Source organism: Gymnoscopelus braueri (genome assembly GCF_963280865.1).
Source record: "Gymnoscopelus braueri genome assembly, chromosome: 13".
NCBI classification, from domain to species: Eukaryota; Metazoa; Chordata; class Actinopteri; order Myctophiformes; family Myctophidae; genus Gymnoscopelus; species Gymnoscopelus braueri.
In genome coordinates, this window is record NC_137615.1 from 5730280 (window position 1) to 5742556 (window position 12277).

General features: G+C 43.2%; 1 protein-coding gene across 3 annotated transcripts in view; it reads left to right on the top strand.

Moving 5' to 3' along the window:
• The first annotated feature begins 11074 nt into the window (after positions 1 to 11074).
• Positions 11075 to 12277, top strand: part of arhgap17b (Rho GTPase activating protein 17b) — a 78862-nt gene continuing 77659 nt past the window's right edge. For all 3 annotated transcript variants that reach the window (XM_080445912.1, XM_080445910.1, XM_080445911.1), the window contains exon 1: positions 11075 to 11588. In XM_080445912.1, coding sequence (XP_080302038.1) covers positions 11536 to 11588 — 53 coding nt within the window. In that variant the 5' untranslated portion in view covers positions 11075 to 11535. The remainder of the gene's footprint in view (positions 11589 to 12277) is intronic.

Genomic DNA, 12277 nt, shown 5'->3' on the forward strand with positions numbered 1-12277 from the left:
CCAGCAGCGACCAAACACATCAGCCTTTAAACAGTGACCATTAGTAGTCATACTGTATGTAGATTGTGGGGGGGGGGTAGTTGCATAGCTTAGCCACTAGCGGAAGGTGGCGATAGAGAGCAGTGGGGCTCTGCAACAATCTATCCATCTTTAAAGGTTTAATGACATTCACTTTTACACCACATTCAAAGTCTTTGTCCTGGTCCTTCAAAAGTGTACAAAAAGTTTTAAGTGAAAATTCCATTCCAGTGATCCATGGCAGGTGTTTTTCTCTCACATTTCTAAAGCCTTTTCAACTGCAATGAAAAAATAAATCTTTGCCTGCGGTCGCTGGTGAGGGATTTTGCCTGTCAATCATCGCCTCTGCTCCGCCCCCCCCAAAGGAAAGGATAGGGGAGGGGAGGGGCGAGGAGGAGAGTGGGCGGGATTAATCGACTGTGACCTCACTGTCGAAGGGCCAAGCTCAGATTACTTTTCAGCCTAATTATTCAGAAAACCCCAGACCACAGAAAATCCACTGAATGTTCTAAGTTCAGTTTTTTTGGGTGTAATTGAGGTCATAAAACCCCAAATAAAACATTGAAAATAAAAAAAGTGAAAATGAATGTCATGATACCTTTAAGAGGGCCTGTTTTTGTTTTGTTTTTTATTGACTGAATACTTTATTAACAGTTTGCGAAAAGTACAGATGTACAGTTATACAATAATGCTAAAAGGATAACACAAAAAGCAATGCAATACTATACGAGAAATCATCAATACTAGGAGCAGTACAAGTATATTGACAGAAAAACAGTGGGGGGTCATTTCTTTTGGCAAGCTAGAAGACTTGCAATGGTCCAGTTGCAAATTGCAGGTGTTCTTTTATGAGTTGCACTTTTTGATGGCTGGTGGTGGTAGGGCGTTCCACATTTTGATGGTAGAATGAATTTGTCCCCATGTTTGTACCGAATCCGGGGGGAATGAGATCTGTGGAGCTCCCCCTGGTGTTATGCCCCCGCGCGCGCGTGCGTGCGTTCTTGTGCACACACTGCCAGTAGGCCACAGAAGTACCTCCACTCATTTCCCACGTTTTATACGTTTTTTTATACGTACGTAGAAATAATATTTTAATTTAGGTTTAATTTAGAAGTGAATGGGGGTCGGGGGGGACGTACAGAAACCTTGCCCAAATTTGGAGTCATACGTCATAGCTACGTCATAGACCAGGGCTCCTTGAAGGAGTTCCAGGGGGTCCCCAGCTAAATGATGGATAGTTAAGAACCAAATGGACCCTTATGGGTCTGTAACTCTGAAAGTGTACAAATGATGCATTTGTACACTCTTTACACACATTTTGATAAACATTGATTTTACACTATACATTGGGGTCCCAGAGATAGAAATGCCATTAAATGGGGGTCCATTGCTTAATACATGTCAAACTGGGGGGTCCTTGAAATTAAAATGGTTGAGAATCACTGCTAAAGCCGTAAAAATGTTCTATTATGGGGGTCCCTGGCATATATTTTCAAATGGGTGTCCGCGGGCTAATAAGGGTCAATTTGGGGGTCCTTGACGTGAAAAAGTTCGAGAACCACTGTCATAGACATAGACGACTAACGTCATAGTTGACTGACGTCACGCGGCCCACCCCGTTCTCATGTGGGTCTTTTTGCCAGACCGAAGGGGTCGGGCTTACATGAGGCTTTGTACCTGTTTCGTCCATACATGGGCATGGTCCATTTGTCCTCCGGCCCCAGCCAAAAAAAAAGTCATGACATCATTATTATGTCACAAGTATGTAATTAAGTAAAGCTTAAAAGCTTAATCATTCTGGGTCTGGCAGAACCAGGTCTCCTGGTCTTGTTCTTTTAGAGACAGGAGGATTTATAATGGGGGGCGTTACTACAGGATAATATATCACTGTTGCCGGGCAGAAACCTATTATCTCCTTATTCAAACTTTTGATTCCCAGTACAGCTTCACACAAAAGTATCAAAAGTAGCAGATCTACAAGCTCAAAACTCGCCGCTTCGCGCCACGTTTTGAGCTTGTAGATCTGCTACTTTTGATACTTTTGAATTTGAACCCTGAAAAGTAACACTTTTGGACAATTATTATTGTTATGTATTTATTGTTGATTGTCAACAATAATTAAATTACCTTGTAAATAAAGTGTTTAAAATATTGCTGTCTCTATTAGCTATGGCGGCGGATGGCGGCGGATGGCGGCGGATGGAACTAGATCATGGGGTGGGGATTGACTGGTCTGGTGGTGTGCCGCGACGGAGGCGCGCAGTCTCAAGCGAACTTGAGCCACGAGAGGCACCACCGAGCGAGCCAAAGCGAGCGCGTTGCCGTGCCGAACGTTGCGAAGTTCGCTTGAGCCTTCTCAGCGCCGTCCGAGTTATGTACCGATAGGCACAGAATCGTAAATCATGTTTTGGGGCGAGCGCTTGCCCCAACTGCCACTCAAAGTGACTACTGGCCAATCACAGCCCGTCTTTTCCGGGACCATTCAGAATCTAGTTGTATAAAACCAGAGCCTTGTATTAGAGAGTTGCGCCAATGAGGGGGCAGAAACAGTGCCGGTCACGTGGTTAATGTAAAGCTGGAAATAGTGACAAGGAGCCGTAGACTTCAATGCATTCCATGAACCTCCGGTTTAGGGCTTTGTCACTATAGATGGGTTTCCTGTTTGTAAACATGAGAGGATGATGCGCGCGCAGTGGAGGGGTGAGCCTATAGAGGGCGCTATTACCCGTGTTATTATGCAGTTTGTAATATCTTCTTTACTCAATAAAAATGATTTGTCGGAAGTTGGATCTGTTTGTATATAATAGCAGCATTATGCCTATTATGCCTATAATAGCAGCATTATGCCTATCTAAATCCCGAACACAATAACAGAGTGAAGGGCGCTTCCGGTTCGTTCTACCCCAGGCATGCGCAGATTGGGCACTCTGCTCTGTGATGACGTCGCGCGGAAACCCATCTATTCGCCAATAGACGGCTATCTATGTAGAAGACCTGGCCCTAAGAAGTGAACGCGAGTGTCAGAACTCTCTCTCTCTCTACGGGTCTGTATAAAACCATCACACAGCTCATTCTTCTACTGCTGCTGTTTAATGTTTAATTATCCTACTGGAGGCTTAACATTATCGTATTTGGAAGAAAAAAAAAGATATATCACAGGTGTAAATATGTAATTTCACAAAAGAATAAGCACTTTTATTGTAAGAAACAACCTTGTTTGAGACTCCTGCGCGACTAAAACACATCAATTATGCTGCGTGGAAGCAGCACTTCCTGGACCTTACTCAAATAAAAGCCTGAAACTGGACTTGAAAGACGCGACCGGTGTTTTAAATGCCTCCGAGATCTATAGGGTCAGATTTACTGACTTATTTTGAAAAGCCAAACCGGATCCCGAATCAGAAGCCAGGGAATTTAGTAAATTCACACAGTTTTTTGTGATACGGCGGAATTAGCATTTGGGCATTTTTGGAATTATTGATCATACATCGTATAGAGGGTAAAATTATAGTACACACATACGATAATTATCGTACATCTGGCAACACGCTGCTGCTTTGTGCTCTGTTCTGTGAAGTTTTTCTGTGCTCCCACCACCACCACCCCAGCATCCACCTGTGGGCTCTGTTTCTAAGGGGGTCTATTTAATTACATTCCCTGAAAAATCTAGTTGGCAAATCATTTATTATATAATTCAGGCTTACAGGGAATGAATTAAATGAGACGGAGCCGTGACGCCAAATATGCTTATAAATATGTATGCTCAATAAATATATTTATTCTATCCAAGAGTTGTCTGACTGAAATGTGTTGTTACACACACACACAGCTCTATTAGTAGCTATATAATATACCACACACACTCACACAAGTCTCTGACATCACTGCCACTAGAAGCCGCTAGAGGCCGCTATCCTCCTGGATCACAGTTATTTTTCCCATTGAAAATAGTAATACCATAGGGTTTCAATACAATAGCCTTGTGGCATTTAAGAACTGTGTTCCAAAAATAAACAAATGAGCCCGGCGATTTTATTACTCACATGGATATTGTTATATACTGAGACAGGTTTATGACGTCCATAAAACCATAAAGTAGTCAGGGCACGGAGCTTCAGTATAGTGTGTCTTTATTCCAACCGGCACTTCCATAGAACTACAACATCCGGGTTTCCCATCATGCATTGCACTTTCAGCTACGGTAAACATCAAGGACCAACATACATAACATCTCCTCCCCCCTTAGAACAGAGGCCCTCCCCCAACAAGTAAAGTACAACTGAAACTTCAACCCCAAATATTAAGGTAGAGAACTAATATAATACTCATCAAAATGCTGTAGATCAAAAACAATACGAGGTAAGAGCACTTTTCAAAAAGTCTGTTCACACAACATAACACAACGAGATGAGGGTAGACTACCTCATCCCGTGACCATACCCATGGGGATTATTTTGCCCCATTTGTTTGGGTGGTCTTAACTTCAGAGTCTATAAGTTCAGGCGTTCTGGAGGACGACGATCTCTTACCGGGTAACGATGCTCAACAGAATGTTCAGTCTTACTGTCTCTGTGAGGGGACTCTGGAACAGCCGTAGGTGTAGGGACCTCCGTCACCGCCTCTCGTAGTGGGAAGTCAGGAACGGAAGTCTCCCCATCGGGTTCAGGTGCACCTCGGGGTGGTGACGGTGGGCGATGGGGTGCGCTGAACTCGGACTCGTCCGGGACCTCCCTCGAAGGTTGATCTGTAGGTGATGCTGCCGACTGCAGAAGTTGATCGACGTGTCTTTTCCACACCAGCCCGGCAGCAGTTTGGACAGTGTAGGAGACGGGGCCAGACCGCTTGATAATGGTTGCAGGGACCCATTTGGGTCCAGTACTGTAATTTCTTGCCAATACTGGCTCATCTGGAGAGAAGGCTCTTTCTTTAGCCCGCAGCATCCTGTGTTGGATCTGCCTCTCCTGCTGATGCTGAACAGTATCCTTCACTGTTGTCGGCTTTAAGAGGTCGAAGTTGGTTCGTAGATCTCTGTTGAACATCAGGGCAGCGGGTGAAACTTTAGTAGTGGCATGTGGTGTGTTACGATAGCTCAACAGGAATCTATGCAATCTCTGATGCAGTGTTCCTTTGCCTTGAGATGTCTTTAGTGCATTCTTCAAGGTCTGAACAAACCTCTCAGCCAAACCGTTGGTCGCAGGGTGGAACGGTGCTGATCGGATGTGTTGGATGCCATTTGCTTGCAGGAATGTAGTCATTTCTTGTGACACCAGTTGTGGTCCATTATCAGAAACCAGCTGAAGGGCCGAACCGAAACGGCTGAAGATCTCCCCAAGCTTTTCAATGGTTTTTGCAGTAGTGGTGGATTTCATTATGGCCACCTCCGGCCACTTGCTATGTGCGTCCACGCACACCAGGAGCATTCGGCCCTCTACTGGCCCTGCAAAATCAATGTGTACACGCTGCCAGGGTTCTTCAGGAAACTCCCAGGGATGCAGAGGAGCTAGTTGTGGGGTATTCCTAACTTCCTGGCAGGAGGAACATGTTTTGGCCGTAGTCTCGATTTCCCTGTCGACTCCTGGCCACCAGAAGTAACTTCTTGCTATCTCTTTCATCCGAACTATTCCACTGTGACCTGCGTGGAGCTGTTGCAGAATGAGTCTGCGTAATGATGGTGGAATAACCACCCTCCTCCCCCATAGTAAACAACCAGCTTGCACTGACAGTTCTGCTCTCCTGGAGAGATATGGTTGAACACTGGGGTCGTCGCCGCCCGATCTACCCCTCATCACAATGTCCATTACCACTGACAAGACAGGGTCAGTGCGAGTGGCTCTCCTCACCCGAGCAGCCGAAACTGGCGCATCATCCACCTGGCTGAAGTAAAAGATGTCTGCAACACGTGGCTCTGGCCTAGTGACAGGAAGCGGTAACCTAGACAGTGCATCTGCGTTGCAGTGCAGGTCCGCCTTGCGATACTTGATATCATATGAGTGTGCTGACAACAGTAATGCCCACCGTTGCATGCGACTCGCTGCGAGTGAAGGTATCCCAGTGTGGGACCCTAGGATGGTTGTGAGGGGTCGGTGGTCAGTGAGAAGTTCGAATCGCCTCCCATACAGGTATTGATGGAATTTGCGAACACCATAGACGATGCTCAACGCTTCCCGCTCTATCTGAGCATAGTTAGCCTCCGCTTTGTTCAAGGTTCGTGATGCAAATGCTATAGGCCTCTCTCCTCCGCCTGGCATTAAGTGGGAAATGACGGCCCCCACCCCATATGGAGACGCATCGCAGGCCAACTGAATTGGAAGTGAGGGATCAAAGTGGGTCAGTGCCCCTGATGTCACTAATGTCTCTTTTGCCCTCTGAAAAGCCTCCTGGCAGGCGTCACTCCATTTCCATGTTTTGCCCTGACAAAGCAGGTCGTGCAACGGCTTGAGCATGGATGACAAGTTTGGTACGAAACGGCCATAATAATTTAGCAAGCCTAAGAATGAACGCAACTGGCTCACATTGTCAGGAGGCGGGGCGTCCACGATGGCCCGAATCTTGGATGGGGCAGTGTGTAGCCCTTGAGCATCAATCACATGTCCCAGATACTCAACAGATAGTTGAAAGAATTCGCACTTGTCTTTGCGAACCCTGAGCCCGTAATCCTGCAGCCTCTGAAGAGCTGCATCCAAATTGCAAAGATGTTCCTCATCCGTCGCCCCTGTGCACAGGATATCGTCCAGGTAGCACTGCACTCCAGGGAGACCATGTAGGATCTGATCCATGGCCCGTTGGAAATGTGCAGGAGCTGACGTGATTCCGAAAGGGAGCCGGCAATACCTGAAAAGCCCCTTTTGTGTGGTTATTGTGAGCAATTCCTTAGAATCTTCATGAACATGCATCTGCAGGTAGGCTTGGTTAAGGTCTATCTTGCTAAACTTTTGCCCATTACTCAGGCCTGCAAACAAATCGTCAATGTGGGGAAGAGGATATTGCTCTGCTAACAGTACCGGGTTCAGTGTCACTTTGAAATCTCCACAGATGCGAATTTCTCCAGTCTTCTTGGGTACAGGGACTATGGGCGTGGCCCATTCACTGATAGTTACTGGTTCCAAGACACCATTTCTAACCAGATTATCCAATTCATCTTCTACTTTTGATCGGATAGCGTACGGCACCGACCTGGCCTTCATGAACTTTGGTGTCGCTTCTGGCTTAATGCTTAGCTTGACGGTGATGTCTTTCATACTGCCTAATTCGTTTCGGAAGATCTCATCATGTTTTCTCAAAATAGCAGCTAGGTTGGTGGCAGTTTGTGATACCATTTTCACTGTGTGCCAGTTCAGTTTCATTTTCTCTAGCCACACACGTCCTAGGATGGCCGGGTAATCACCTTTAACAATGTAGATGGGGAGTTTCTTCACTTGATTGTTACTCTGAACCATGACATCTGTCATTCCTGCCATGGGTACAGGTTCTCCCAGATAGGTTTTGAATCTAGTGTCAGAAGGTCTCAGTGGCAGGTGTCTCAAGACTTGTTTGTAAACCCCATCTGAAATGATGGATGCTTTTGAACCAGTGTCAATTTGCATACTCACTGGATGCCCCTCCAACATGGGCTCGACCCAATAACCCTCTGAGTCCCCATCTACTTTCATTATCTTCAGTGTATGCACACCCATCTCTTGCTCTCCCTCCGAAGAATCACTGGACACTGTCTCTTTTTGTCTCACAGTGTGAACCTGTGTTTTCTTCCTGTTTTTCCAAGGTTCCTGTCTGCTGGCAGATTTCGATGTTTTCTCCATGTTTCTTTTCCCTTGACAGGCACGCTCTATGTGGCCCCTTTTTCCACAATTGCGACAGTCCATATCTTTACACCAGCATGTAGTGGCGAGATGTCCCGTTCTGCCACAGCGAAAACATGGCCCTTGTCCACTCTGCTTCTCTGTCTGGACGGTATGCACTCTGCCTGTCGAGTGCAGCTGTTGAGCCTCCTTTGAGGCCATTTCCATGGAGACACTGATGTTAATGGCTTTCTGTAATGTCAAGTCACTCTCAGTCAGCAGTTTCTTCTGCGCTGCTTCATTTCTTAGGCCACATACCAGTCTGTCTCTCAATGTGTCATTTAGCACTTGCCCAAATTCACAATGTTCAGCCAATTTCCTTAATGCTGCAACAAACATAGTAACGGATTCACCTTCCTCTTGATTGCGTCGGTGAAATCTAAACCTTTCTGCTATTAGCAATGGTTTGGGTGAATAGTGTTGTGTCAGGACCTCCACTATTTCTTGATAGGTCTTGGTCCCAGGCTTGGTGGGTTGCAGTAGGTCACGCAGCAAATTAAAGGTTGTTGGACCCATTACTGACAGAAACGTGGCTACTCTTTTATCATCATGAATGTCATTTGCTGATACAAAATACTCAAAACGTTCAGAGTATGCGCTCCATTGTTCCACATGTTCATCAAAAGGACCAATATTACCAATAACTCCAGCCATCTTTCGTGCAGGCTCCTGGTTATCAGTATTATCCTCTGACAATTCCTCTTCAGTTGACGAGTCCTCTTCAGCAGACATCCGTGTCAATACTGAGTCATGTACAGCAGATCCTCCCCTCTGGTAAATCCACTCCTCTTACTCTTCCTTCTTTCTTTTTTTTTTTTTTTTATATTCCCTTTTAGATAGTCCGTGTCAATCACAACAGACGCTGGGCGCGACGTGTCGTGCAAACTAGCCGCATTAGCTTATCACTGCTAACACAAACACAGTCACGTTCTAACTAAACTTTACCACACACACACAATTCACACACACACAGCGTCCGCGGGAGCTCAAACCACCTCGTCGCCAATTTGTTATATACTGAGACAGGTTTATGACGTCCATAAAACCATAAAGTAGTCAGGGCACGGAGCTTCAGTATAGTGTGTCTTTATTCCAACCGGCACTTCCATAGAACTACAACATCCGGGTTTCCCATCATGCATTGCACTTTCAGCTACGGTAAACATCAAGGACCAACATACATAACAGATATGAAGCATGAAGTGACGGTGAAGAAGTACTAATTTATCCAAAAAGTAAGAAAATACATCAATAGCCTACGTCAATACATTCAAATGTGACACAATACCATAAACAAGAAAGAGTCACATTATAATATACCTGACAGAATCACTGGGCTGATTTACTTATTGTTGGAACACAATCTCACTATGTTGTTGATACAGGCAAATACATAAATACATAGGGATCTATTTAGGAAATGGAGTTTAAGTGGTAACTTATTTTTCAATAACTTATTTTTTTATTAATGAACGTAGATCTACCATTTTCAAAAAGCTCTTGCAAATGTTTGAAAATGTTGAAAATATCTTTATATTCACATATATATATAACATTTTAGCAACACAGATCTTGTATGGGAGTCCCTGGCACAAATTAGTTTCTGAAATGCATATTAATTTGAGAGCCACTGGCAGCCAGTGTTGCCAGGTCTGCTTATTATAATTTCTCCCCAAGATTTTATTTGAAAATAGCAGATCTACAAGCTCGCGACGCGTTGTGAGCTTAGATCTGCTATTTTCAAATGGCTGGTGTATATGTTTAAAGTGCTCATGTGTGGTTCATAGTCGCTTCTTTTGGGCTTGTTTATAGACCTGGTTGCTTGTTTCTCTCACAGAATTCGGCAACACTGCTGGCAGCCAGTGACTGGCTTAACCTATAAAAATGACACATTTTTCATGAAAACTGCAAATGAAATGATGAGAGCTAGTAACGAAAAACAATTTCACCCACCTTGTTTTTACACATGTAAACCTGTCATGTTGACAGTACAGTTGAAGTTGTAGGATATAAATAATAAATATAGTATAGACCCCTTAAGACGACGTCACACTGGTTGCAAGCGTCATACTGGTTGCAAATGAAACCCATTCTGTCAGGTCTCGCTAGGACGCGCCTCACTAGCCAACACACAAGAGGGGGTTGGGGTGCGCACCCCGAAACAACAGGTTGAGAATTGATTGCATGAAACAATCACCTGTGCATCCAGTCTCAATGTTGGTAAACAAATAATTGGTCTATAATAGCATAATTAGTAAAAGCTGTCAAATAATTGTAGTGCAGTTAAAAACTAAACAAAAGGGACAATATTTGCCTTTGATATGTAATGGAGGAGTAGATGTATAATCATGAAGACATTGAAATAGTCAAATAAAGTTAAAAAGTACATATTTTACTTATGTGCAGTAGGCCTACTGGAGTAAATGTACTCAGTAACTTTAAACCGCTTTCTCAGAGTGAAATTAATGCACATTTTAACATGTATGCCTTTGTGTGTCCTTACCATGATAGCATAATGGAGACAAATAGGCAGTATGGTGGATCAGTAAGAAAGTACATTTAATTGAGTCTATACCTTATTTGAGTAGTATTTGTATTTTTCCAATATACATTTCATAGACAATTATTGTGCTTTTGACTACATTTCTAGGAAGGGAAAGGTACAGTATGAATTAACCACTATAAGGCCTATTTCAAACATAGTTAAAATAGCAGATCTACAAGCTCAACAACTCATGATTTGTTTGGGGAAATGTCTAAATTTCAATACAGCAATGCATTAATATATATACACCACTGAGCATAATTGAGACCAGTGGTAGACAAAGTACAGTATACTCAAGTAAATACTCATATATATGGCATCAAAATATATATATATATATATTTTTTATTTTTCTATTAATGCCATATATATGAGTATGAGTGTATATATATATGTGTATATATATATGTGTGTGTATATATATATATATATATATATATATATATATATATATATATATATATATATATATATATATATATATATATATATATATATATATATATATATATATATACTATATATATAACTATATATGTATATGTATATGTATATGTATATGTATATGTATATATAGATATGACATGTCAGCAGTGGGTTGTGTCAGTCATACAGTACTATAGGGAAGTAGCCTACTGTAACAGAGGCAGGACTTCCTCCTTCCTGATTCTGATGCAGCAGGCTTGTTGCTCTCAAACCAAACCAAAGCACTTTATAATCACATGTAAATGGTTGAAATGGAGAGAGAACGAGAAGAACGGCAGGGACAACGAACGGCCGTTTCAAAATGATGAACACAAATCCATTTTAAAGGGAACATATCGGGTGGCTTGTTATGGGCCGAGAGAAGAACGAACGAACGAACACCTATATTTATTGTTGTTAGTTGTGTTGTTGAGCGTCATTTCTTGTTCCCTTGTCATTACATTACAATCCATGGCAGCGACGTGACGAGACACACGGTCTGTTGGACGTTATATTCTGGGGGGTCCGCAAACTTTTAACGGAGTGTTGGTTGGTTGGTGGTCCCTGTACGGAGGACTGTTGGATCTATATACTGTACGGAACTGGTCCTGTACGGAGGACTGTTGGATCTACATTCTGTACGGAACTGGTCCCACACACTGAGCAGACAACATGAAGAAACAGTTTAATCGCATGAGACAGCTCGCCAACCAGACAGTTGGAAGGTAAGAACTATAACTATAATTTAATTGGTGTCACGGCCACCACAACAAGGCATGCATCTACTGTTGTGACACACGTTTATTCTCGTGTAAGTGTTTGTTGTCACTCACTGATCTTTTGGACACTTTTCGTTTTAAAGCTTGTGTAAAGTTATTATAGTCTCGTCCCTATAATAGCCCTCCTGATCCACGACTGTCATTATATTATATTACAGTCATGGATGAACTTCAACATAGTGTTTGCACTTTCTCCATTGTTTGTTCGTACATCTACATAAACGTTCAGATTTCAAATATAAAGTGCTTTCCCCAGGGCCACGGATGTTACAATTATGTTCGGGCCCTCAGAAGTACCTGTACTTGCTGTATTAATCAATAAAAAGCATTTTAATGCGATAAGGTGGCCATTTTCTCCGTATTTTCTCCATACGCTTTCAACCACGCCACCCTATCGGTTGGGAGGTGTATTGCAGTCTCTGATACATTATAACTCAATGAAAAAATGGCCACCGATAGGATTAAAACCCTTTTTATTGAACAAGACGGAAGATACGGGTACTTTTTGACGGCCCGTACAGTATTATAACATCCGTGGCCATGGGGTTAGCACTTTATATTTGAAATTTGAACGTTTATGTAGATGTTCGGACCAAAAGGGGAGAAAGTGCAAACAGTATGTTGAAGTTAATCCA